This window comes from Panthera uncia, assembly GCF_023721935.1.
Source record: "Panthera uncia isolate 11264 chromosome A1 unlocalized genomic scaffold, Puncia_PCG_1.0 HiC_scaffold_16, whole genome shotgun sequence".
In the NCBI taxonomy this organism is placed as follows: Eukaryota; Metazoa; Chordata; class Mammalia; order Carnivora; family Felidae; genus Panthera; species Panthera uncia.
The window spans coordinates 79,061,372-79,088,686 of NW_026057576.1; the positions used below are offsets into that span (position 1 = coordinate 79,061,372).

General features: G+C 57.9%; 1 protein-coding gene across 4 annotated transcripts in view; it reads left to right on the forward strand.

The window, feature by feature from the left end:
- MCF2L (MCF.2 cell line derived transforming sequence like) overlaps positions 1-27,315 on the forward strand; it is an 84,791-nt gene that overhangs the window by 38,521 nt on the left and 18,955 nt on the right. For all 4 annotated transcript variants that reach the window (XM_049647248.1, XM_049647250.1, XM_049647247.1 and 1 more), the window contains 6 exons: positions 10,342-10,432; positions 19,650-19,769; positions 21,554-21,670; positions 22,180-22,329; positions 23,038-23,162; positions 24,098-24,212. In XM_049647248.1, the coding sequence (XP_049503205.1) occupies positions 10,342-10,432; positions 19,650-19,769; positions 21,554-21,670; positions 22,180-22,329; positions 23,038-23,162; positions 24,098-24,212 (718 nt within the window). The remainder of the gene's footprint in view (positions 1-10,341; positions 10,433-19,649; positions 19,770-21,553; positions 21,671-22,179; positions 22,330-23,037; positions 23,163-24,097; positions 24,213-27,315) is intronic.

The following is a 27,315-nucleotide window of genomic DNA, read 5'->3' on the forward strand; positions in this document are numbered from 1 at the left end:
CCCCCCCGCCAAGCATGCCCCCAGTCTACCTTCCCTCCCCCGCTGGTGGAGCTGGTTTTGCCCAACCACACCATGGCAGAAGTGGTTTCTACACCTAGTGTGATCCTACCCCTCTCCGCAAATGGAGTGCACTTCACACAGACACATTCACATGTGTGTGTGCACTCACACATGCACATGTACACACGTGCACACTTGCACAGGGTCTCACAAGCAGAGTTGCCAACATCAAGATAGATTTCTGGCTTTTCTGTGAAAAAACCCGTTTAGCAGCCGTGAACTTTCATTTCCAGGTGGCAACCGTGTAGGAGCGCCTGTGCTGGGCCCTGGGGGCTCTATCCACCCCCCACCCCACCTCAACCCCGGGGTTCAGAGGACCCCCTTCCTCCACAGCTGCCATCTCTCGTCAGCGCAGTTAAGTCATAATTCAGGAGCCCTTAGAGTTCATTTATGCGGACTTTCCCTGGACCTAGTTCCACTCACCGAGCTGCTGGGAGACAGAGCCTGTCCCCAGCTGGCTTCCACGAGGGGCACACGTAGCCTCTCCCACATGCGCTCACACACACACAAGTGCACATGCACACATGCACGCACACGGCCCACGGACCTGAGGAGGTCTGGAAACACCTTACTTCCTGCTGCCGTGTGATTTCCAAGTGGATTTCCTGTGACGTCTGCGTGGGAAGCGTGTGTGTGTGTGCGCAGGACAATTGAAGATGCGCACGCGGAAGTGACAGCTTCCGCCTCCTGCCTGCCTCCTTCCCCACAGAGTTAGTTTGGGTGATGCTGGGTCGCTCTCCAGCCGCGCACCCCTGCCCCACACTGGGACATGGCACCGCACTCTTTCCCGCTGCGCACCCCGCTCCACACTGGGAGCACAGACTCACCAGTCCACCAGCTCCCATCCAGCAGCCTGTCACCCACATCCTTCCGGGCGGCCCCTCTGAGCCTGCGCTGTCACAGCTGCATCACACCCTGTTGTGTAGACGGGTCAAGCCTACCGAGCCGAGCACAATGTTGTCGGCTCTCCATCCCCCTTGGGTTCCCCTATGATGAGTAGCTTTGCTCCTGGTGTAGCTGGGTTGCGTGTTCTGAGGGGGACCGCCTTGAGGGTGATGGATTTGTCACACTGCTCAGTCGCCGCCTTGTCGAGAGGTCCTCCCCCCAGGCCATGTGATTAGCAAGTAAAGGGCGTTTGCTGTCCATGACTTTGCTCAGCCCATCGTCCTACATGGTCTGAAGCTCTGGGAGCCCAGTGACCACTGTCCGCCATGCTGGCCTCCTCCGCACGGGCCCTGTTTCTTCGTGTTCCTGGCCACGCACTCCTGGCAGGAGCCAGAGACTGCCTGTCCCCTGGAGCCCTCTTCTTTGTTGTAATGACCTTTCTCTGTCACTGCCATCCGGTGTGATAGCTGCTAGCCACGTGTGGCCATTTAAACTGAAAAATTAAAAGGAAGTAAATGGGAAAGTTCAGTAGTTGGTTGGGCTCCCCCCCCATATTTCAGTTCACGTGTGGCCATGTGGGCACTCGGGTGTGGACCGGTCCGCCTGTTGGAGCACATGGGCCATGGTGGTGGGGTCAGGACAGCAGCGGCTCTGTCCTTATTCACAGAGAAAAGGCCAAGAGATTATTATCCTGATGCCATGCCCAAGAGGAGAGACCACAGCTCTGCCCTTACTTGGAAATAATGACATTCTGCTATGAGGGAAGCACACTGAGGTGTGGGTCTGGGGTTGGGAGGCCATTCCTTCACGGCTGTCATGGAGCCCAGGCTGCTCCCTGCCAGCGTGTCTGCCCCTCACAGGGGGAGGTGGTGTAGGGGACACACAGTGCCCAGGAGCCTGTGAACTAGCATTTCAGCCCCCAGCTGGAGAGGAGATGCCTGAGGCTGACACGGGGAGGCTCTGGGCTGGGAGCAGAGAGTCAGGACACAGGAGTCAGGCCAGGTCCTGGACCCCGGTGATCGAGGTCTGCAGCATGAGCCCAAGGCAGGTCATGAGATTCCGGAAGGTTCTCTGCATGGGTCCCAAGGGGGTGGCTTTACACCCCTGGGGAGCAGTTCACTCCCTGATTGCAAAGAACTGGCTAACAGTGTGCATCTTTTTTTTTTTTAATGTGTTTAAAGGATTTATGTGGTTTATTGGGGGTTTAATAGCATTTGAAAAAAATTTGGTAAAATATTCATAACGTATAATGAACCATCTTTACCATCCCTAAGTGCACAGGCAGGTCAGTAGTACTAAATACGTACCCATTGTGCAACACGTCTCCAGAACCTTCTCATTCCCCGATGTCCAACACCAGGGGTCTGACGCTCTAGGAGCCCCCCAGGAGAGGATCACACACAGTATGTATCCTGCATCTGGCTCGTCTTCCCCAGCACGAGGTCCCCCAGGTTCACTGTGGTGCAGCCTGCGTCACAGTCTCCTCCCTTTCCAGGCAGGTAACAGACAGCGCCCCTCTGTCTGGATGGACCACGCTGCATTGATCTGTTTATCGGTGGGTGTAGAGAACTGTTTCTGAATGAGGCTAGAAGTCAGGCTTCCTCGTGCGTGCCCCCTGTAGGCTCGTGGAAACCAGGCGGGTCGAGGCCTTGGTTATCCCTGCGTGTTCTTGGTCCTATAGCCACAAGCACAGATTCCAGGCGCACTCACAGTGATTCCCCAAGATGTCACGACTTCGGTTTTCTGTGTTTGTTTTTGTCAAAAAAAAAAAAATTGCAAAGGGGAAAAGCTTGAATATAAGGAACACAAAAATGCAAGATTTCAGGCTCTTCAGAGAAATTCCTGTGTGTTTCTTTTTGTTTTTTTTAATGGGCTGTCCCTTTGGTTGTGAAGGAGAGGCGATGTCACTGCTTTGTAGCAAAGGGCCCCTGGGCAATGCCCGCACTCCTGCAGCCCATGTCGTGCACCCCCGCGCCTCAGCAGCCCTGACAGGATCCGGAGCGACTCTAAGAACAGATGGGTTACCGTGTGCGGGAGTTTTTAAGAAGCACTTGGAGGTTTTATTCAGTGTTTTGCTTTGTGGAATGACAAACTGACCAGTGCTAGAGAAACACATCGCAGAAATGGTATTTGGACAAACGTTCGAATCACGAGAAGAGAGAAGAAAGAGCGAGGAAAGAAAGGTTTGGATGGAGAGCTCAGGGGACAACCTGGGCAGCTGGGTCACAGGGGCAGGGAAGGCTGCCCATGACATTTCAACCTGTGTCCCTCACAAAGGAAGACAGGGCCTTATTCACATCTGCTAACTTGCATAGACCAGTGTCAGATGCGGGGTGACAAGGCAACAAGGCAGTGCTGCGGGGTCCAGGGGGCCTGGGGAGGGGGTGGCTCCTGCTGGCCACTGGGTACCTGCTGCCCCACCCCCAGCCAGCCACCAGTCAGCCCCCTGGGCCAGCCCAGCCCTCAGGGACCCGGGGCCCCTGCCGCACAGGGACAGGCTCCGCCTGACAGGCCATCCCACCACAGACCAGGGAGGGCTGGGAAGGGTGCCAGCCTGTGGCTGCCTCCTACACGGGGCCCATCCACCCCAGCCCTGGCACTCCACCCTGATGTTGGCAAGGCATAGCCACGGGCCCTTTGCTCCGAAAGGGGCCTCCTCACCGCCCTCCAGCTGCGGGCCGTGAGCCCCAGGCCACGCGGGAGCTGTGGGTGCACAGAAATGCCCTGTCCGCCTGTTTTGGCTCCTAAACGCTGTACCTTCTGTCCTTCCGTGGACATTACACCACGTGAGGTTCCCTGGCCTGCTGTGACCTGTGATGGTTTGCACTCCAGAAAACCTCGCTCCCAGACATGGACCTGACCTAGCAGTTGGGACCCACAGGCCCCAGGGTCCTGCCCTAGGGAGCAGCTGGTGCACCCCCAGCAGACACACGGGTACAGGGCCGGGGCAACACTCAGGGAGCTCAGGGGCTCTCCGCCCCAAGGTGGGGAGGCCACACCTGCACCAGGCATGGGGAGCTGCATGCCCGGTGCCCACCGCTAGGCACCCAAGCCTGGAGCCCCAGATGAAACAGCCCCCCCCATATTGGAGGCATCATTTAGTACATACACATCCGTTCTTCTGGCGTAGAGGGGGGCACGTAAGTGAGGCCACCACGTGAGAACAGCAAGGGCTGCTGACTCAGAGCTTGCTGTAGCAGGGCATCCACCAGGCCACTGCCATGTGAGTGTGGCAGAGACTCAGGTGGGTGGGGCAGGGAGAGCTCAGGGTAGAAAGGAGGTGGCTGGGGGCAGGGACCCTGGGGAAGGTGCTGGCCCAGGACAGCTGGGGGGGCGGGCCTGGGGGAGGTGCTGGCCCAGGACAGCTTGGGGGGGAGGCTTGGGGGAGGTACTGGCCCAGGAGAGCTGGGGGGCGGGGGCGCGCTGGGGAAGGTGCTGGCCCAGGACACCGGGGAAGCTAACCAGAAGCAGGTCCAGGGATGGGTTAGGGAAGCACACGGGGCTTTCTCTGGTTGGTCCCAGGTTAGAAGCAGGACAACAGTTGGGGAAGCTGTCCTGCCCTCAGGGGCAGATTGCCCGGGGGTGGGGGTGGGGCGTTGGCGTCGTGGACCGTTGCTGGAGACAGGGCCCACCTTGCTCACCTTCCTGCAGGAGCGGCCTCTCGAAGACGGCGCAGCCGGCTGGGCTGTGGCTGGCACTGTGGGCTGGTTTCCCAGGCTGCTTGCTGCAGGTCACGAGTCAGGATCAGACACCTGGCCAGTGACCATCTGTATATGCAATCTTTCAGTGGCAATAGTGACAAAGTTTAACTTCTTTAATTCTTTAAAAAAATGTGTTTGTTTATTTAGAGAGAGAGAGAGAGAGAGGCGCATGTGTGAGCAGGGGAGGGGCAGAGAGAGAGGAAGAGAGAATCCCAAGCAGGCTCAGTGCCGTCAGCAAGGAGTCTGACTTGGGGCTCAATCCCACGAACTGTGTGATTGTGACTTGAGCTGAAATCAAGAGTTGGGCGTTTAACCGACCGAGCCACCCAGGCGCCCCTCTTTAAAGGGGTTCGTAATCACAATTGAGACAGTTTCGCTGCTGGTAGAGAGAAGACTGAAAGCTGGTAGGGCTGGTGGAGGGCGGTGGATGATGCTTGAGAGTGGGCATGGGATTGGGGCAGTGACCCCGGGGAAGGCGAGGCACTGGCACATGTCAGCAGGGGAAGTAGACACTCCGGTCCTCACTCGGCCCAGGAGCACCGTCCCAGCCCTTCCAAATTAGTGGGGTCACTAATTCCCAATTTAAAAGAAAAGCAGAGAGGTGAGCCCACAGCTTCTCTGTAGCTGATGGTTTAATACCGTCTGTTTCCCCGGAGAGCCCTCAGAGAGAGGAGTCTCATCGGGTCACCCCGTCAGGCAACGCTCCTACTGGGGACAGAGATGGGGGGTACTCTCCCAGAGGGGACACAGTGCCCAAAAGGACCAGGTCAGCCCCTCTCGGGGGATGCTCCTGCTGGGGGCAGCGTGGGGGGGGGGGGTCTCTCCCAGAAGGGGCAGAGTGCCCAGCAGGGCGGGGCATGGCCTCCCATGAACCCTCTGCTCCCTCCTGTGGTTGAAAATCGGGACTGAGCTCCAGGGAAGACAGATAGGCGTTGGCCCGGAGCAGGGGCTTCCTCAAGACCCTCCCATCACCTGGGTTTGGAGAGAGAAGCCCCCCGCTTAGTTCCCATGCTCTGAGCCCCTCAGACCTTCCAGTCCCTGTGCCGGCTGGGACCCCGTGACCATGGCCGTGGCCATGGCCGCAGATAAGAGGGAGTGACGGGTCCCTGGAACCTGCGCGTGGCAGCCCCTGAACTTGGGAGTCCTGCCTGGGTCGCAGGACTGATAAAGGCGCCCCATGCGCCCCAAACACACGTGTGGTCAGCGCGGGTCACAGGCTGCCCTGGGGACCTGCCCTCCCTGAGCTGTGTCCTGAGAGCCCTGCCGCCCTATGGAAGCCACCCAGAAGAAGGGGATGGGGCTGGAGGGGGGGACCAGGGGCAGGAAGAGGGGTACCCAGTGGGGTAGGGAGGGCTGTGGGAGGTGGAGGGATCAGGTAAGGGGTGGGTCCAGGGTCCTGGCGGGGGTCTGGAAAGGGGGGGCAGGGGGCGAGTTGGGGGGGAAGGAGCAGAGGAGATGGGGACGGGAGGGGTGGGAGGGGTGCCCCTCTAGCTGTCTCAGACATGAAGCGGCCCTATCCTTCTGGTGCCCCGGGACCTCTTCCCAACGCCCTCTCCCACACATGGCACCAGTGCGCACCCCCTCCCGCCCGCATCACTCTCATCGCCCCCTCCCAGCTGCATCGAGGGGCTTCCTCCCGCTGATGTCACCTGTGAGCCTGGGGTCAGCTGATGCCCGGCTCTCCCTCCCTCCCTCATCCTCCCTTCCCTGCTGACCCCGACCAAGCCCGGGTCAGACCCTCCTCAGGGCTCTCCCAGGACAGAGACCCAGGCCCGAGGCGGCCTCCACGGTCACAGAAAGTGCGCAGGGTGCGTCTGCAGGACCTGCCCACAGGTGTGGCCCTGGACCAGGGGCAGCTTTTGGGAGCTCGTGAGAAAGGGGGCCTCACTGACGCCTCCGGAGCCCGAATCCACGTTTGAACCAGCTCGGGGGTCTCCTGTGCACAGGGCACTTTGAGAAACGGCAGGTTGTGTCCTAGGGAGGCGCCGGCCCTGCCCCTCCATTGTCCCCCACCTGTAATCCTGGTTTCTCTGTGTATCTGCACCTGCCCCTGCTCTGTGACCAACTGCTGTAAACAGGCGAGTCCCTGCAGGGGCCGGGAACAAGATGGGGCTTGGCCGGGATCAGGACAATGACAGCAACCTTACCCTTGCCTCTAGACTGTTCTCGGGCTGCTCCCACTCCCGCCAGTGATGGAGAGCTTGCACCCCCATGGCGAAGCTGCCTGCAGGGGCCACCCAGGTGTTGGAGAGGGCACCAGTGAGTGGCTGAATCCCAGAAACAAGAGTTTACACGAGCTCTGTGACTGCGCCAAAAGTGAGATCATCTGCCTCACTCAGCTGCCAGGCAGCTGGCCAGGGCGGCCCCTGCGTGCCAGCTGTTCCGGGGTTGGAGACCAGTGCCTGCGCATCTGCCGGGCCGTGTGTGCCCTGTAAGGGGGACACTTCTGTGTGGCTGCCAGCCTCAGACTATGCACTCTGCTTCTCCCACCACCACCACCTTCAGTGCCACCAGCCCAAGGGTGGCTTCTCAGCGATCCAAGCATGACCCGCCCTGTCCCCCGGGCCTGTGAGGTCAGAGACCTGTGGGTGAGGGCCAGAAGCAGGGCTCCACTCAGTCCTTTCCTGGGTGGGCACAGCCAGACCCTCCTTCTCAAAGCGGGGGTGGAGCTACAGGACCCTGCTGGCCTCGGCTGCTAGGGCAGCCCCGGGCAGCAGTTGTGTGGGCACGGTGGAGGCCAGAAAGGTCTCCCCGTCCTGAGGGTGCTTCTGCTCCCTAAGTCTGTGCACCTGTGGGCCAGTGTTCACTGATGTGGTGGTAGACAAAAACAGGTGTGCAAGAGGGGGCTCCTGGGCCCCCGGCCGGGTCCTGGCCTGTGGGTAGCCTCACTGTCTGCTTCTGGGGTCCAGTTTCCCTCAGCATGCCCCCCTACACCTGGGTGTGGTGCAGGGGCCCCGTGTAGGAGACAGCCTGGGAACGAGACGGGTGGGAGCGTCTGCTTCCTCCTATGGGGCAGACTTGGCCTGGGAGGCAGCCTGCAGGTGCCTGGGAGCACCCAGAGCCAGACCACGGGGCTCACCCACTCCGCATTGTGCTGTGTGAGGCTGGGCAAGCGATCCAGTCTCTCTGTGCCTGCTTTCCTCCTCTCTGGGCTGGAGAGGTTGCAGTCCCTACCTCATGGGGCTGCCGTGAGGAGTAAAGGACAGGGATCTGCCCATGGCAGCCCCAAAGCACAAGAAATCCTCCCCCCAGAAAGCGGGTCCCAGCCTGGCCAGGGAGAAGGGGGCCAGTGGCTGAGCACATGGTGGCTGCAGCACGATGAGCGCAGAGCAGTGTTCCGGTCGATGTACGGTTCCTTCGACGTTTCACGTCCAATCGTAATTTCATTTTTTTAACCTGAGCTGTTTTTTGTTGTAGTCTTATCAATGCCTGCTTGTAATGCTGGTCTCCCATCACAACCATGACAGTGTGGAAGGGACACTGGGGAGGCATTGGGGCCACCCTGCCTTGGGTGGCCAGTGCACTGGCCCTGCCTGTGCCTGTGTATTTGCATAATCGCGAACACACCGCTGAGGGCATTGGGGTCACCGTGTGGCCAGCACAGTGGGCTCTGCATCAGGAATGGGGTATGTTTGGGCCACAGGAGAGAATGCTCCGGGTTCAGAAGCTCAAACCAGTGGCATCTGAGGGCTGATGTGGAATGGTGCAGGGAACCTACCCATCGTGGTTGACAGGATGACCCCACCGGGATCAAAGCCCCATTTCAGGGAGAAGGGGAGACCCTGAGTCGGGCCCTGGTGCTCTCGGGAACAAGGCAGTGTGACGTCCATGCTTTCCAGGCACTGGGTGGGTTTACAGAAACACCCCCATTGAACCCTCCCAGCAGGGGACGCTGTTTTGGTGCCCATGTTGGGAGGGAGGGAAGGGAGATGATTCGTGGGGCCTTGAGGGGGGCCTGGAGCCCTCTCCCGCCTCCTGCCCCTCCTGGAAAATGGGATGGATCTGCCAGTGGCTGGTGGCATGCACAGTGTGGACAAGTGTCGCTGGGCCCTCCGTTCTCCTCCACGTCAGAAAGAGCCCAGGAAGTAGTATGAGCTCAGGGCTTCGGAGGATCGCAGGTGGACCTCGTGGAGAGGCTGGTGTCGGAACGTTGAAGGAGGGTGTGTGGCTGGTCGGGAGGGGGAGTCTCAGCAGAGCACGTGGCATGGATAGAGCTCCATCATTCCCGAGACACCGTTTCCTCCTGTCCCGGCCGTGGGCCCGGCTCCCCCGGGACAGAATTGGGACTGCCTCCCACTGACTAAGGGCTAGGCCAACACAAGCCAACACCTGCTTGGGGCCACGCAGAGAGAGTGCGTGCCCACGACGGTACAGAGCTCTGGGCCCCCGAAGCCGGCCCTGGACACAGCTTGGGACTCAGCCCGGGACCAGGGCTTCTGTCCCCACAGCTGCCTCACTGGGCTGCCCAGCCTACACCAGGCACGCTGGCTGCAGTGTGTGGGGAGCCCAGGCCCCTGGCACTGAGGCTCAAGTGACAAACCTTCCCGGCAAGAGAACTAAACCAGCTCAGAAACAGTGCCATTGGGGGTGCCCCATGCCGCTCAGAAACACCATCACTGGTCTCTCACCATGTGGGCACACAGGGGCTCTCGTCTCCATGGCACAAAGGCTGCTCTGAACGAAAGCTGGCGTCTGTGCAGATTGCTATAAACGGGCGGGTGTGGGTGAGGACACAGAGCCAGCAGCACCCCTGCGCATGCATTCTGTGCGTCACCATGACCCCCATTGGGTGTAAGAGGGACACGTGGGCGTCATGGCCCAGCCAGCAGAGCACTTCCAGACGGCACCGTCTGCGTGTGCTCCGTGTAATTCTGATTTCCTCCAAGACCCGAAAGTGGCCTCCTTGCCTCTGTTCACGGACTTGCAATTCAGCGTCAAGTCAGCACCCTCTTCCCTCCGTGTGGATTGGCTGGCGGCCACAGCTGCACAAGCGGCTTGGGCGTGAAGTTCCCCGGCGGAAGCGGGCCTCCCCATTGGACGCTGTGACTCAGGTTCCTGCGCTGAGCTCAGAGGGCAGGATGGGGCTGTCGTTGCACAGTGTCTCAGTGTCATCTTTATCACAGATGCTGCTGCTGCAAGGAGCCATTTCTTGTCTCCTGCTCCCAGCAGATGCTTGTGAGCCTGTGGACACCTCGAGGGTCTTGTCCCAGAAGCACAGCAATGCCGTGCAGAAGGACTTTATAACGTAGACACACACGGTGGCCTCAGATGCCAGGACTAACCTGACGTACGGGTCACAGCACTTGTTTTGGAGGGCTTAGCCAGCTGGTCAACCGGGAAAGGAGAACCATTGGCTCTTATGCTGGAAGAGAAGTCTTTGGAAAGGGGGGGGAGGTGTCTGCCAGTGTCTCTGCCCTGTGCAGTGGCCTGGGCTGGGCTGGGAATGAGCGACACACAGGAAGTACCTGCCCGTCTCCAGACAAGAGCAGGTTCTAGAAGCTGCCTGGACAGGGCTCCTGGAAATGCCGCGTTCTATGGTGTGCGGATGCTGACTTGGCCCACAGCTTACCGTGCAGCACAGAAATGGCACAGGAATTCTGGGAGGAGCCATCTGATTGTAAGGTTTGCCCAGAGAGTTCACAAAAGCCTGTGGCCTGTGCACACTAATTGTAGATCTCTCTCCTCCTTGTTTCAGCTTGCAAGATGCTGGCATTGGGTTCATCCTGGTCATAGACAGAAGGCAGGACAAATGGACGTCAGTGAAGGCGTCGGTCCTGCGAATAGCCGTAAGTGTCGGTGCCCGGGTTGTGACGCCCTCCTCTGCTCGTCCCCTGGGCTGGGTGACCGCCGGGTGATAGCACTGTCTCTCTTTCCTACCTGTCCATCTGCCTGGTGGTGGTTTGCATGCTGCTGGCCCGTGCCGTGCGGTGCTCCAGCCAGGCTGCCTGCAGCAGGGCCAGGGGGCACTAGGGACCCATGACCCCTTGGTCTGTTTGACTTGTTGGAGCAGGTGCACATGTGTGTGCATGGTGTGTGTGTGTGTGTGTGTGTGTGTGTGTGCGTGTGTGTTCTCAAATGACTTCACTCTTAGGGGGCCTGTGATCATTTAAAAACAATTCCACCAGTCTGTTTCTGACTGTGGACTATGTGGGATGCTGAGGATTTAATGTGTCTTCGTTCTTTTTTTTTTTTTTTTTTTTTTGGGAGAGAGAGGGATTGAGGGCACTAGAAGGGGAGGGGTAGAGAGAGGGGGGAGGGAGGGGGAGGGAGAGAGAATCCCAAGCAGGCTCCACACTCAGCCTGGAGCCTGACTCAGGACTCAATCCCATGACCCTGGGATCATGACCTGAGCTGAAATCAAGAGCTAGATGCTCAACCCACTGAGCTCCCTCAGACACCCCTAATGTGTCTTCATTCTTTTTAATACTTACTTGTTTTTGGGAGAGAGAGAGAGAGAGAGAGAGAACGTGAGCAGGGGAGAGACAGAGAGAGAGGGAGACACAGGATCCAAAGCAGGCTCCAGGCTCTGAGCTGTCAGCACAGAGCCCAACGCGGGGCTCGGACCCACAGACCACGAGATCATGACCTGAGCCAAAGTTGGATGCTTAACCAACTGAGCCCCCCAGGTGCCCCAATGCGTCTTCACTCTTACATGCAGCACAAGGCCCTGAGCTATGGGATGTCCAGGATAGAAGGGAATCTTCAGGCTACAGGTTTGAAATTGTATTGAACGCCCCTTTCAAATTGACTTTCTACTTTTCAAAAGGGCCATACTCATCCCTTAGTTTTCCTGCTAAATGAGATGCCTGGGCCTTCCTGGAGCCCACCTCTGCATCTGGCCACTGCCACCTTACACGCGGAAGGACGGCAGCTCCGTGGTCGTGGCTGTGGCTGTTTTCAGCCTGCAGTAATACAAGAGGGAAGGGGCCTACCCACGAGCTCCGAGTGGAGCGCTTCGCCTGCCCTCACGCCCGGCAGCCCAGGGACTTACGGCAGCAGGGAGACCAGAGCACCCGCGGCCGGATCGCCGGCTGGGACGACTCTTAAGAGCCCAACCCCCAATGGAATGAAATTCTCCTAAACTCTCGCTCTGGGTCTTGTGTTCAAACCATCTTTGCCTCCGGGCCTCTGAGAGGCCACTGTGCCGTGGCTCTGGGTGGGGTGAAGAACCAGTCCCTCCCCCCAAGATGGCTCATCGTCCATGGAAACAGCACCTAAGGCTTGCACCTGCTAGATTGCTACACTTGCCATCATTCTGCAAACCTGTCCCTGGGCCGCGGGGGGCGCCCCTTGTCTTTCTGAGAAAGTATCTCCCTACACCGCTTGGTACACCTCCTGTTCCCTGTCCCTTGTTATAGAATCAGCTTTCCTTTAAGATCCCGTGAGGCCTACGAGTACTTTTGATATGCCGTCAGCAGTAAATAGCCAGCATGTCCATTTCATTATTTTAAATTTAAAAATACATTTGCATGTGATGTCACATGGCAGGCTAAATTAAGAATTAAATTGTAAGAACCAGTGGGACAGATGCACAGTAGACTTAAGACAAATTTCTTAAGTCAGTAAGTCCGTCCTGGGTCGAATGTCAACACGTAACTAGTCAAGTATGTCATTGTTTATAAGACTGTTGGGGCGCCTGGGGGGCTCAGTCAGTTGAGCATCTGACTTCAGCTCATGTCATCCTCTTGAGGTTCATGAGTTTAAACCCCAAGCTGGGCTCTATGCTGACAGCTTAGAGCCTGGAGCCTGCTTCAGATTCTGTCTCTCTCTCTCTCTCTCTCTCTCTCTCTCTCTCTCTCCCCCCCCCCGCCCCTCCCCTGCTCATGTGCTCTCTCTCTCTCTCTTTCAAAAATAAATAAACGTTTAAAAAAAGAAGGTAACACTGTTGTAATAACATTTTTCCAATCTAAATAATCTCTCCAGTTTTTTTACATTTATCTACCATGGATCTGACTCCCGCTCAGGCATGTCACCATGTGGCAAGTGCACAAGTCAGCCTCTTTGCCGTGATGGTCACGGGTGTCTCCCCTATGCTGGGAACTGCCCTTCTGCCCCTCTGCACACACGCTGCTCCCTGGAAGGCCTCGCCCCTGCACGGCAGGCAGCCTCTGCTCATCTTTCTCCTCCCTGCGTCCCCGCCTCCCTGCATCCCCGCAGTGCCGTGGTCCACATGGTCTCCCGCTCTGGAAGACACCACTACTCATCACAGCACATCACAGTTTCCTCAAAGTGCAGCCCATCTGCGTGTGGCAGGCACCCGGCCAGGCCCGGGCGAGACAGGTTGGCCGTAAATATCTCTCACAGCCATCAGTCGCTCCTGGCTAGAAACAGGAGAGTCCCCAGACACAGGATAGTTTTGAAGAAATAGATAAATTATTTTTAAGAACTGAAGTACCTGCAAATGTGCCCTGCGGGCCATCCGTGTGGTCCGGGAGGACCTACCTGTGTTGGGGGGAGGTGGGGACAGAGCTCTCCACCTGCCAAGGGCAATCGCGGTTTCCTTTGTCATTGGCTTTGTGACCAGGTGGACTTCTAAAACATGCTGACTCACCTTTAAAACTTTGTTTTGTGAAATCATAACCGAAAAGTTGCTGTTTGAGTTTTAATGTTTGCACAGATTCTTACGTAATAAAAATACAGGTTTTTGAAGTATCCTTCTTCCTAGAAGTCTTGGGGTTCCCCCGTGGTGGTTTAGAAATTGTCGAAGTTAACATTTTCCCAGCAGAATCTCCAAGAATTCTCGGTAGCTTCAATTCTTTCTGATCTAAGAATGCATTGATCATATAGGGCCAACCATGCTGTGCGTGTACTTACCACGTGTCCTGGGACTCTACCGTGCTCCCGCCGCTGTATGAGGCTTTGGGTGTTGGGGGTATCAGCAGGGAATGAGCTGGAAGTATCAGCCAAGTGGGGTGGTGACAGTTGACAGAATGCCGTGATGCGGGATATGACCAGAGGTGGCCAACACCCAGGGGGGCCCGAGGCGGTGCCGACCCATCCTGCGGGGAGGTCAGGAGGCTGTGAGGCAGGCCCCATTTCCTTTCTTGTGCGTGTGCCATTTCCAAGCCAGGGTGTGGGGTGTGACCACCGTGGCTCTGCCGTGGGGACAGGAGGCAGGAGACAGAGCAGGCACACCAGTGCCAACGCCCGGTGCTGTGAACCTGCACCACTAGCTGCGGCTGGCCTGTGCTCCACCCGGGGGCTTTGGGGAAGCCAGGCCAGCGCCCTGGAGAGGGTGTGTTCCCCTGCCCTGTACTGTGGACGGTCCCCAGGGCACCTGGGCCACCAGCTGCCACAGGTGCGATGAAAGCAAGCTGGTGGCACCGAGGCTCCATCTCCAAATGTGTCTGGCCACCCGAGTGAGACACGGCACTTACGTAACATGCTGTAATGCGGCTATTCCCACCACCATGTGGGCAGCTCGTGAGCAGAACCCCCCTGTTGTGAGGTGTTCTTTCTCCTTGTTGGATGCCTTCAGCTTGGCTTGAAATAGAACACAGGGAGACAAAACCCAGAGTCCCCAAAATCAGACGTTCTGTGTCTGTGTCAGCTCTGAGGTGTTGGGGGCAATGGGCGCTTGCCTGTCACGTCGTGGTCACAGCCTGTGGCCTGTCATGTTGTGGTCATAGCCAGTGGCCTGTCATGTGGTCACAGCCAGTGGCCTATCACAGTCGTGGTCACAGCCAGTGGGCTGTCATGTCGTGGGCACAGCTGGTGGACAAAGGTGGAAACAAGGAGACATAGAATGAGGATACATTGGTTCAAAGTTTGCACCGTCCTTGGATGAACAAACCTTTTGAGAACTACCTGAGCTAGGATTCCGTTTCACACATTAGCCCACCTGTCCTAGACCACGTGTGTGTGAGAGTGTGTGTGAGCATTTGGGTATTTATAACAGTGTACGGGTTTACGTTTTGAGCCAGCCCAGTTCAAGCTCCGTCTATACCGTAGAGCACGCTGCTGAAGAAGGTTCCGGCTCTAGGCATTCTTAGTCTGCACGGGGCAGGAATGTGGTTCTTGCCGGGAGGCCGTTGTCATCCGTGCATGCAGACAGGGTGCAAGGCGACATATCCGGCGATGCAGGGTCTTTAGGGCATCCAGTAAATATGCCACACATGGCAAAATAATACTGCATTAAACAAGGTAGTGAGTTCCTGCCTTGTGCCACTTCCTGGAGTCTAAGCACAAGGTGCTGAGCACTGATGGAGAAGACAAAGCAGTGTGAGCCCCAGGAGGGCTTCCCGGTGGAGGTGACACTGGACAAGAGTCAGAAGGGGAGGAGGAGCTGTTCAGCAGGGAGAGGACGATGAGCATGCCCCTTGGGGTGTAAGCAGAGGCAGGAGGTCGGGGGGTGCAGGGGTGAAGGGAAGGTTAGCAGGCGGGGGCATGTCCAGGCTGCAACCTCACCCAGGGATCAGGAACAGAGTGGGCCGTTGGGAGGTGCAGCACTGACCACGGCATGGCCAGCTGTCTCTGAACCAGCCTTCGTGTGTCCCACATACTTCCGCAGCTGAGAGGAGCTCACAGGGCACGGAACCCGCGGAGGCCAGAGGGAACAGGGCTGGGCCCGTTCTCGCCGCACCGCAGGGGGAGAAAGCAGGTAGCCCAGGGCAGGGCAGCTGGGGGTCATCAGCCTGGCACACCAGTGGGTGGGTCCTGGGGGTGGGGACAAGTCCACGCAGAGTGTTCTGGAAGGACGTGTGGACAAGTGTCCTTCCTTCAAGTTTGGCCCTTCCTACATATTTTTCATTGAAACGTCTATTCTTGCAGGATGTTCGCAAGTGTCCCCAACACTTACCGAAGGGGTGGCCTTCACTACCCCTGTCTGGAGCCCCTGCGTCCAGACCTCATAGGAGCAGCCTGGCAGCAAGAGGCCTGTGCTCGCTGCCAGCCTCCCCGAGTTGTGCTCTGGGGTTATCAGTACACACACCTGTGCTTGGTTTCTGCCATTGCCAGGCAGACGGAGTCGGTCAGGCTGAGCTGCTCCATTTTATGGATTAACTGTGTAACGAGGGCCGGACAACTGTGCTCTGAGCACACCTTCAGAGAGTTCCTTGAACTGGAGACAGGTTTCAAACAGTGTTCCCCAGAGCACCAGGATTCCGGACATTCCAGTGTATGGGTCGGCGTCAGCTGTGCGTGTAGATGCACACGCGTCTCTAGGAATGTTGATCCAGAAATCACTTAACTCTCTGTCTCCAGATGACATTTGTGTGGCCATCACACTGTGCATGTCGCTAAGTCAGCCAGGGTCAGCCCCAGAAAATAAACAATTTTGTTTCAGTGTCTTAGAAACCTACTACAACCCTTTTATGGTCACTGGATTACTAAATTACAAAAAGATGTTATTTTGTAGCCCTCATCCCCAATCCTCTATCTAGTTACTTCTGTTTTGCTTTATGTATATTTTTGAGAGGGAGACAGAGCACAAGCGGGGGAGGGGCAGAGAGGGGCAGAGAGAGAGGGAGACACAGAATCTGAAGCAGGCTCCAGGCTCGGAGCTGTCAGCACAGAGCCCGACATGGGGCTCGAACTCACGAATTGCGTGATCATGACCTGAGCCGAAGCCGGACGCTCAACCGACTGAGCCACCCAGGTGCCCCCTGTTACCTCTGTTTTTAAAATATGACTTTCATGTTGGTATTTCCCCAGCTCTCAGTTCAGAGAGTTGGTTCCAACCCAGAGAAGGTTTAATTACTGCTCTTTGTGGTCAAAGTATGTGTTTGTGTAGGTCGTTTAACGCCTTCTCACGTGACCGCTTCCGTGTTGAAGAATCGGGGACCAAAACAGAGAGGAGGCAGGGAGGGAGTGTTTTCCGCCTTCAGCAGCGGGATCTATGTGCCTGGGGGAGAAATGAGGGTGATGAAAACCATCTTGAAATTTAGAAAAGATGGCTCACTGTCATCTCTGCAGGGAGACTTTTAAGGAGCTTTTTCCTTAAATAGTGGCAGCCAGTTTCCCAGAGGCCAGTGACAGGTTCGAGCAGCCCTCTCGTCACAGGTGACCCAGAACCTGCCCATGGGCTCCCACCTTCGGTGTCGTTCCTCTGAGTCATTTCTGTTCTTCTCAGAGGAGCCGACCCGCATGAGTGCCACCGAGACAGTGGGGACCTGGCGCCCTGCTTGGGGGCTGCCTCCACCACTCCCCTCTGGGCCGCGCCGTGGGTGCCTGGCACAGAACGGGACAGCAGATGGGCGCGGGCCACACGAGGCCTCCCCCCCCAACCCCCTGAACGAAGCTGAATATGGAGGCTGTAGGCGGTGCCAGACATGGCTCTCAGCACCTCCGTGCCCACACGCCACACTGCTTAGCAGGCACCTGTCCCCGGGGGCGGTGCAGAGGCCCACCCAGAGGCCACAGATGGCTGAGCGTGGGCGCCGGAGACAGCGGGGCCCTTGCAGAGGCTCAGGGGCCCCCCGCCAGAGACACAACCTGGGGTCCCCAGTGACAGGTAGTTCCCACGTGCCGGCGGCCAAAGGTGGAAGAGGAGCTACGGGGGAAGGTGAGGCGCTCGCTGTGGCCCGCGGGCAGTGTCACACAGTGGGACCGGCTCACACGGCTTCCAGGCAGCCAGGGGCAGGGCCACCCGAGGACGGTCACTGGTCATCGGTGGCCTTGGGCTGTGGGGATTTGTGGGGCGCAGAGACCAGAGCAGAAAGTGGAGTTGCAGGGATGTAAACTGTGTGCTTGAGGGCTCAAGCCTGAAGCAGGGCAGGGGGCAGGCGGCTTGCTTGTGGACTGAGGCCCTTGGGAGCCAGGCGGGTGTCCCAGCAGGAAGCACGGACAGGTATACAGGCTAGGCCCTGAGGGGGGCCATGAGCAGGGTGGGGCCGAGGTCAGGGAGGCCACTGTGGCGGCTCTGGACTCTGGTTTGTTTGCGGGGTTGGGGAAGTCTCTGGAAGGTTTGCACAGGATGTGTCACCACACAGTGGACTTCGTAGAAGGGTCACGGTGGCACTTCCGGGGGGAATCGGCTCAGGGCAGCAGTGGGGGGTGAGGAGTAGGGAAGCCAGCGATAGAATCTGGGGGTGTCCCGGCTGGGGCACAGGAGGAAGGGGTGGCTAGGAGAGCCCTGGGCGTGTGCCGAGCACTGACCGGTCATGGGTACTGAGAGGTGCTGGCCTGGGCCGCCCGATGCCTGCTGGCCCAGACTTTCATCCAAGCCCTTCTCTTGCTCTCACACAGAGATCAGGTCTGGCAGCCCTGGCAGAGGCTCAGGGCTTTCAGTGCAGTTCCAGCCTCGGGGCCTTGGGGCTGAGGCCAGGGCCCCACATTCAGCTATTCGCACCTGGTGGCACTGAGGCCTGTGGGTGGGGAGTAAAGCTATCCCAGGATCCCTGATCCTGTTCTCCCCAGCTTCTCCGGGGATGCTCCAGGCCCTGTGAGACCCTCTGGATCAGACACTCCACAGGGCCGTGGAGTCTGAGGGCTGCGTGGGGTGGGCCAACCAGGGCAGTACATGTGAAAGGAGAGGGGCCACCCTCAGACAACCACAGCCCTGGTCCATGCGTCTTCTCAAAGCCACCGGAACCACACAAGGACTGAACGTGTTTTATGTTCCCTAGTGAGGCCCTCAGGTACCTTTTGTTCCTAGAGTTTTGTCAGACCCCGTGTTCCCAGACTCCGGGACGGGCTTGGTCAGGAGGAGGAGGCCAGGCTCCCTCCCACTGGGACAGCTACACTATGGGCTCCTCATCTCAGGCTCGATTCCACTGGCCAGGCTGAGAGCGGTCTGGGCCCGAGAGCGTGGTCCAGGGTATGGCCGCAGCCTGAGCATCCATCAGCAGGTGGACAGGTGAACAGGCTGAGACACACGGGAGATATAGAGAGGGGCGCATGCACAGCCAGGACACCCAGGCCAGCCGTCTCTCCTGCTGCGCCCCTTCCTGCCCCTACGATGTGGGGCCTTGGGCTGTGCTGCTCCTTACTGTACATTGTATTTTAGCTGCACTGGGCCTAGTTATCCAGAAATCAAACTCAGTTCCTTCAGAATGCTTCTTGTAGTAATGGGGGCTCCCTGGGCATCAGCACCTGGAAGTATTGGCATGTGGAGTAGGCTTTCAGTGATATGTGTCATACCACGTTGTTGAGGCTTTGTGTGAGCACCACATTAGGTGCAGTAGGAGTGTGCACTGGGGGAGGCACTGTTTTGTCCCTGTTTCACAGACGGGGAAACAGAGGCACAGGGAGGTGAGCAGTGTACCCGAGGTCACACACCTCATAGGCAGAGCTGGCAGCCAAGAGACTCCTGTCTGCGGTGCGTGCGCTAGGGTGCGAGCTCCCGTGTGTGTTTTGGAACACAGCTTGTGTCTATATGGCTTTGTTTTTCTTTGACAAGCATCTTAGTTCCCTGGGGCTCTCATAACAAGTGCCACAGACTGAGGGGCTGGAAACAACAGAGAGCCACTCGCGTCCTCACAGTCTGGAACCCGAGGTCCGAGGTGAAGGGGCTTACAGGTTGGTTCCCTGGGGCCATGCGGGAGACCCTGTCCCTGTCCCCGGCTTCTGGCAGTGTCTGGTGATCTCTGGGGCCCCTGGGCTTATGGACACATCCCCCGTCTTGGCCTCCATGTTGGCACGGCATCTCCCTGTGTGTCTGTGCCCAAGTGTCTCCTTCCGATAAGGACTAGGCATATTGGGTTGGGGGCCACACTGATGACCTCACATAAACTTGTTCACTTCTGTAAAGGCTTTTTCTCCAAATATAGTCACATCCTGAGGCACTGGGGTTTGGGCTTTAACACGTGACTTTGGCAGGACACCTTTCAGCCTGTAACTAGTGTAATAAGCTTTTGACTTTATAGCTGATAACGAACGTGACGTAGCTGCAGAGGCGGTGTGACTTTCTCCTGGTAAGACGTGGGACGTGTCTAACAGCCCAGCGTCAGCAACCACGCAGCCTCAGTGAGCGCCCTTCCGCCTGGACCACACATCCACTGCAGCCATGCAAGGACCCCGCATCCAGCAGTGCGTCTGCCCACGGCCCTCTCTGTTCTCTTGCAGGCGTCCTTCCCGGCAAACCTCCAGCTCGTCCTTGTCCTGCGCCCAGCAGGGTTTTTCCAAAGGACCCTCTCTGACCTCGCTTTCAAATTCAACAGAGATGACTTTAAGATGAAGGTGCCGGTGAGTGGCCTGCCGCGGCTCTGTGGGCAGAACGGAGTGTGACCACGTTCTTGGCCCACGCAGCTGATCAAAACTCTTCAGGTGCTAAGGTGCCCAAGCGCACAGCAACCCCGCTGGGCATTGCCCCTTCATTCCCTAGTGCTCCCCAGGGCTGACATCCACCCTGTGCCTCGGGTGATCCCTGTGGAAGTGCAGGTGCTTGTCAGAGCCACAAGTCTAGAACATTCTTACTGAGGGTCAGGCCGAAGAACGAGAGCCCAACAGGCTGAGAGCCATCATCAGCCTCCTAGCGAGAAGCAGCCAGGCTCTGCCAGTGCCAGAGACCAGATGGGGGCCCGGGGACTGGGTGTGAGTGTCCCGAGCCCACGGAGGGGACCCTGAGCAGCCAGCGGAGTGGGCGGCCCCTGCCTCTTGTCCTCACCCCAGCAGCACAGACAGCCTCAGGGAGGGCACTCCCTGCCGCCAGTCGCCCATCCTCAAGAAAACAAAGGCCACATAGAGCCCCTCCCACCTGGGCACCGGGGAAGCCTATTTCCTGTGAAGCCTGTTTGTACCCCGCGTCACGACAGTCACTGTGGGAGCAGTGCGGGGCAGGCTGCCAGACAACGCCCAGGAAGCCTTTGTTTTCCACGAATTAGTTTGCACACAAGCTCCCAGCTTGTGACCTCGCCTTGAGACCACCTCAACAATGCCCACCAGGTTGCCTTCAAGGACCTGAGCGCCCATGACGATGGTTGTCCGTGACACCTTTACCTGTTCCTCGGTGCAGGGCGGGGGGGGTGCTCTGCCCGGTCAGGGGCCATGAGTGAGGCGCCCCTGGCCCCGTGGGTGAGTCGCATGCTGCAACCCTGACCCCCGGGCTTCGGGTCTTGGAGAAAACCCATGCACCCGCGGTGTTTGCAGCACCGAAACGCCTTCATTTCTGACAGCCCATTTCCTCGACGGTTAGGGACAAAACCACAGAGACACCGGCTGAAAGTTAGTGGCCTGGCACTGAAACCACCAGACGTGCTCTGTGCTCCCACCAGGACCCAGTCTCCTCTGACGGCCACCTCTCAGCCCCAGGGGAGCGTGACACCCATGTCCAGCCACTGGGCATGTGAACCTCATTAACAACAGGTCTCTACGCAGACGTGTGGCGTTCAGTAATCAACAACACACAAGGGGGCTTCAGGCTCCATCTGGCCGGAAGCTCTCAGGACCTATTTTGTAGGACCTCAGCATCTGGCTGACAGCTTACAAAGCAAAGGCTGTATTTTTACCCAAAACTCATGGACAGAATGTCCTCAGAAAGGACAAGAGAAATAGACCAATGAAAGCAAGCCCTGTGCAAAGAGCTTCCTCGGTCCCTGAAGCCACGTGTCCCGTGGAAGGGCACGGCCCTGACTCTGGTGATGTCTGTAGTGACTTTGCTGGGCTTTGGTGGGAACAATGACAAAACCATCCTCTTTCAAGTCAGAGCACTGCTCAGTGACCACCGCACACTCCCTGGCGGATGCCTGACATGGGTGGTGTGCCCAGCTCTGTCAGGGTTCCAACACCTTCCCTCCCTGCTGAGGCCCATCGTCACAGGCCCATTTCACAAAGGAGTAAACTGAGGCACAGAGAGAATAAGTGACTTGCCTGACGCCAACCAGCCTGGAAGTGGTAGAGCTGAGGTTTAAGCCCAGGTCCAAAGCCAAGCACCTCCTGTCCACACTGCCACCATTAGTGAACAGCGGGAGAGCTTTTCTCCCCTGTCCGCTGGGTGGTCTCTTCATGGGGCGGCTTTCTTCCTCCTCTAGGTCATAATGCTGAGCTCAGTGCCAGAGTTACACGGTTACATCGACAAGTCCCAACTGACTGAGGACCTGGGCGGGACCCTGGACTACTGCCACACGAGGTGGCTGTGTCACCGTACGGTGAGTCGTCCCGGGCCACCCGCATGCGGGTGCTGGCTGCGGGCAGTGGGTCTCCTTAACCCTGAGTTAATCGGCCAAATAGCTTTTGCACTACGATGCTGCCTTTTCCAAAGCTGTGTTCCCAGTAACCTCACTTCTGTTCCCCAAGAATGAGGAGATGGTCTCAGTGGACCTCAGTCATCTAAAGAAATAACATGAGTAATAAGTTCGGGAGTGGCTTTCTCTGGGCTCAGAGACCAAGAAACAACAGCCCTGCGAGGGGTGGGGGCGGATGTGGCCCTCAGGCCTCTCTTAACTGGGCAAGGGGAGACTGGGCACAGAAGGACTCTGGCTGATGAAAGTGAACGCAGAGAGTGTCCAGTACGTTTCTGAAGCCACCAGGCCCGGGGTCTGGTCTAGGTGTGACTGTGGCTTGCTGTGGTCCTGCCCTCTCTGACGACGCCCGAGCCCCTGCACCAGACACCTGCCTCCCGGTGCAGCTTGGTGATGGCGTTTTCCTTCTTCCCCAGGCGATCGAAAGCTTCGCCCTCATGGTCAAGCAGACTGCTCAGATGCTGCAGTCCTTCGGGACCGAGCTGGCCGAAACGGAGCTGCCCAATGACGTCCAGTCGACAAGCTCGGTGCTCTGCGCTCACACGGAGAAGAAGGACAAAGCGAAGGTACGTGTGGTTTCTGTGCGAGGCCGCCAAGGGGAAGCAGGCCCATGGGCATTGGGCAAGACAGGCCGAGGCCGCTCCCAAGATGCCTGGGGCAGGGGACCTGGCGAGCGCTCCCAGGGGAACTGAACACACTCCTTTCTAAAAGCGGGCTCGTGGTCAGACTGAGGGACGTGGAGCCTGAGTGCAGCCAGGAGCCGCAGCCTCGCTCTGATTGGGCGTCCGAGGTGCCGGGGCTGCAGGGCTGCTCGCCAGGCGCGTCTGCCGCTTATGAGCGCGAGCAAGGCAAGACTTCTGCCCCCAGTTCCCAGGCGGCAGGCCGGGTCATGGGCCGCCTTGGGCGACCGCAGCCCGCAAAGCAGTGTCCGTGCTCCAGTACTGACCCCGTGCCCAGGGAGCCTGTGCCAGGTGGGGTGTGGCTCCGGGTCAGTGGTGGCCGTGACCCTCTCGCTGGTGGTCCTTGGGGGCAGCCCCCAGCCCGAGAAGCCTGCCCTCTCTTTCGCTCCTGGCGGTGGGGACACTGTGGGATCAGGCCCACAGAGGTCTGGTTTCCTGCTATCTCTTACCTCATCCGCCGACCCCGAGCGACCTGTAGCCTTAGCTGTGCCCCAGCCACAGTTGGGGAAGTCTTCCAACACCTGCCGTCCTTCAGTGGCTCTAGGGGAACAAGGGAGCGAGCGTGGGGTGCCAGGCCCTGTGCTGTCCCCGCAGGAGGACATGAGGGCGGCCCTGGACGAGGGACAGAGCCTCCTGCAAAGCGTCAGAGAGCCCCTGGCCAAGGGCGGGGGGCGGAGCCTGAGCCAGGACCAGCTGGACAATCAGACCACCGTGCAGAGGTGAGGCCCGAGCCGGGGGCAGGGCATGGCCACGGACTGGGGACAGAGTGACAGGCGGCAGTGACCCCCATCCTCTCGTCCTCATGGGAAGAAAGGGGGCCACAGGTCCTTACCGCTGAAATGCTGTTCTTCCATATCCCGAAGAAAGTGGCTGTTCTGGGCAGGAAAATTTCTCAGAGCGAACAGCACTTTTCTGCAGCCTGGGAGACATTCAAGGGAGTCCGTGGTGACAGGGTCTTGCCAGCCTCATGGAGCCTCTCCCCTCCCCACCTGCCCAGCCCTGCCCACCCGCTGGTGTGCCCGTGAGGAAGGGACCCACCAGCTCCCGCCCCCCACTTGAGCCTCGGGTCTTCTCGCCTTCCCTGTGAAGGGGACCGCGAGCACGTCCTCCCTGGGCCCCCTTTGTGTGGATACTTGCCGTCCCTAACACCGCATGGCGCCCCGGAATGCCCGCAGCTCCATGCATAGGCCAGGTCCTCGTTTGGGGAGGAGGCAGGCACAGGAGCAGAGCCTCTGAACGGCTTGCTGGTGACACCCAGGCCACCACAGGCTGACCCAGGCCCAGGTTCACACGCCAGGCCAGTGCTCCATGCTGGGGACGTGGGAGGCCCCGGGGGACATGGGGGAGGCTGGGGTGAACCCCAGTGCTGACAGGGTAACACGCACAGGGTGGCATGGCTCTGGCCTGGGAGCCGTGACCACGAATGGTGGCAGCTCACTGTGCCCTTCGTCCTGAACCCAAGTCAGATGTGAGAAGCGCAGAGCACTGTCACATCAACCTTGTAACACACTAGTCCCTTCCCCCTCTGGCACATTTTGCCTGCGAGTCCCGTGTCCAGGGCCTGAGAGAGAAGGCGAGGGTCCAGGCAGCCCTGGAGATGGAACCCGTGCCCTGCACCTCGCACCCTCTCAGACGGAGCCTCACCCCTGCCCAGGCTCCTGGCCCAGCTGAACGAGACCGAGGCCGCCTTCGATGAGTTCTGGGCAAAGCACCAGCAGAAGCTCCAGCAGTGTCTGCAGCTCCGGCACTTTGAGCAGGACTTCCGAGAGGTGAGTGGTCGCGGTGGGGGCGCCTGGCGCTCCAGTCACAGGAAGCCGCTGCGCGCTGAGCTGCCCTGGTGACGGCGGCGCCACACGGAGCCGTGAGACTGGGTGGGACGAGACCTTGGAACGCGTGGCGAGTGAGCCGTTGCGCACAACAGGTTACCAGACCCCGTCGGCATGCACCTCCTTCCGTGTTCCCCAGGGACGCGTCCAGGAGCCATGCATATGCTCCTTTACCAGCGTGCATTTGTCTGCGCCTGCTGTGTGCTGGCCCAGGGCCCCATCCTGCCCATACTGGGCGGCACGAGGGTCAGGACAGGGAGGCGTGGTCCTGGCATTAATCGTCAGCATTGGGGCTCCACAGAAGCCCGCTGGTCAGTCATTTATGCAGGGTCAGGACACGGACACATCTGCCTGCCCTCACCCTCACCATGGAACGACATTTTCCCTGGGCCTTCTGGTCAGGACTGGGGGTGGGTGGGGGGTGGGATCTCGAGGGCATGAGAAACAAGTAACAGCACCAAGCCCGGCACTAAGGCTATTGTAGGGCCGTGTGCAAGGGCAGGTTCCGACACCGCCCCCCCCCCCCCCACCGACCAGTCCTGAAATGTCACGTTTCAGAAACCATGGGATTGGCTCAGTTAGCGATCACTGCCAAGCTTGGGCAGGCACAGGGAGCCAGCCTCCCCGACTTGGACCAGAGAGGTTTCCCACCAGCCCCTGTGAACAGCACGCCGTTGGGGGCGCGTGGAGAGCATGGTCGTCCGTGACGTACTTCTGCAGGGGCTGAGGAAGGCTGGCCAAACAAGCTTTCTATTCTGGGTGGTTGCAGATTTGTGTGCATTGTGAAATAATCCAGCAAGACCTCACGTGCCCTCAATCCAGCTTCCCCCAGAGGACACATCTTGCAAAATCATGCTCAGCATCTCAGTGTGGACATTGACACTGACACACTCAGCACACAGAACATTCTGTCCCAACACAGACCCGTGTTCCCTTCTTGCAGACACACTTCCCTCCCACCCCGCCCCCGCCTGCTCCCTTCTGAACTCCCCTCCCCCCCCCCCCCTGAGCCCCCAACCCCTCCCGAACCATACCCCTCACCCCTCCCTCCTGAACCTCCACCCCATCCTGCACCCCTGATAACCTCTGATCTCCCTGTTTCCATATGCTATCGTGTCAAGAATGTTCTAGAAGTGGTGCCACGCATACTTGGCCTCCTGGCTCTTTTCAGGCAGCACCGTCTGTTAAATTCCCTGGAGATGGAGGCAGGTGTTGCGTCTTCGCTCTTGTCCCCGCTGAGTAGTTAGTGTCCTGGGCCGTGGACCAGCCACGGTTTAACCGTCCTCCTGTTGAAGGACACCTGGGCTGTTTCCAGGACTTTGCTACCATATAAAACGTGCCACTGTCCATGTGAACACAGCTATCATTTCCCTGAGGTAAATGCTCAGGGGTGCAGTTGGGGGTCATGGTTGCTGATGTTCAGCTTTCTGAGAAGCTGCTGACGTGTCCCCAGAGCACCTGCACCTGTGCGCCCAGTGGTGCGCATGAGGACGTGGCTCTTGCACGCCCGCACTGTGCCCGGTGGTGTGCATACCTTACACGCCTACTCTGGGGGTATGGGGGGCGCCTCACTGTGGCTCTGCTGTGCGTTTCTCATGGCTGGCGACACGGACCGGCCTGCCTGCACTCGTGGCTGTGTCTGTCCTCTTGGTGAAGTGCCTCTTCTTCCTGGTTGCCCGTTTGTGACCCTCGTCCTGGGTGGGGGTGGGGGTTTTACTCCTGTGACTTGGGAGTTCCCTATATGCGTAGGTCCTGGCCCCGGCCAGACCTGCGGTTTGAAAATCTGTTCTTTAGTTTGTCCCTGTGTCTCAGCCTCTGACAGCACTTTTCACACGGCAAAGGTTTCAATTCTGATAAAGTCTCATTTACCAATTTTTTTCTTTTAAGGATCACACTTTTGGTCCATCCCATATCCTAGGTCCCAACCATGTTCTCCTCAGCTTTTCTTCCTAAAAGGTTTATAGTTTTACGTGTAAGTCCGTGATCCATTTTGAATTAACTTTTGTGTAGGGTGAGAATCAGGTCCTGGTTCAGTTGTTTGTTTTTTTTTTTTTAACATTTTTATTTATTTTTGAGAGACAGAGTGTGAGCAAGGGAGGGGCAGAGAGAGAGGGAATCACAGATTCTGAAGCAGGCTCCAGACTCTGAGCTGTCAGCACAGAGCCTGACGTGGGGCTCAAACTCATGAACCGTGAGATCATGACCTGAGCCAAAGTTGGACACTTAACCGAGTGAGCCGCACAGGCACCCCTATTGTTCAGTCTTTAATCTTGGGATGTCCAGGGGCTCTGGTGCGGTTGTCAAAAAGGCTGTCTCTTCTCCACAGGAGAAGAGAAATCATGTCAGAAAGCCATTGGGCAGTTCTGTTTGGGTGGGTTTCTGGGCATGCACCCCATCCATCTGTCAGCACCTCGCGGTCTTGGTGACCATGGCTGTGCGGTGAGTCTTGAAGTCAAGTGCACAGTCCTTCTGTTCTCTCCCAAAATTGGCCTAGCTCTGCTTCTGCTCTGTTGGCTGCATCTATGTTGTAAGATCTTGCCTATATCTGCGCAGCTCTGCTGGGGTCTTGATAGGAACTGTGGTAAACCTGTATTTTAGGGAGAGTCAGATCTTTCCTACAGCGTGTCTCCCCATCAGTGAATGCAGTGGGTCTGTCTTACCTTGCATTTAGATTTTCTTAGAGCTTTTTCATCAGTATTGTACAGTTTTCAGCAAACCATTTCAGTACATGTTCTGTTTGATTTACACTTAAGTATTTCATTCTTAAGCAATTGTAAATGGTGTTTTAAATTTTGGTGTTCGTGTGTTCATCACCATAGGTAGAAATACAACTGCTTTTTGCGTGTCTATCTTGTCTCCTGAAACCTCGCTGATCTCACTTTTTCCAGGAGTGGTTTTCTAAGAGTTCGGGGATTTTCTACATATCGGAGTAGGTCATGTGCAAACAGGGATGGCTTGGTTCTTTCCGTTTCTATCTGATGCTTTTTGGTTGTGTTTGTATTTGTTCAGTTGTGTGTTGGTTTTGCTGTCTTGCACCGGCTTTATG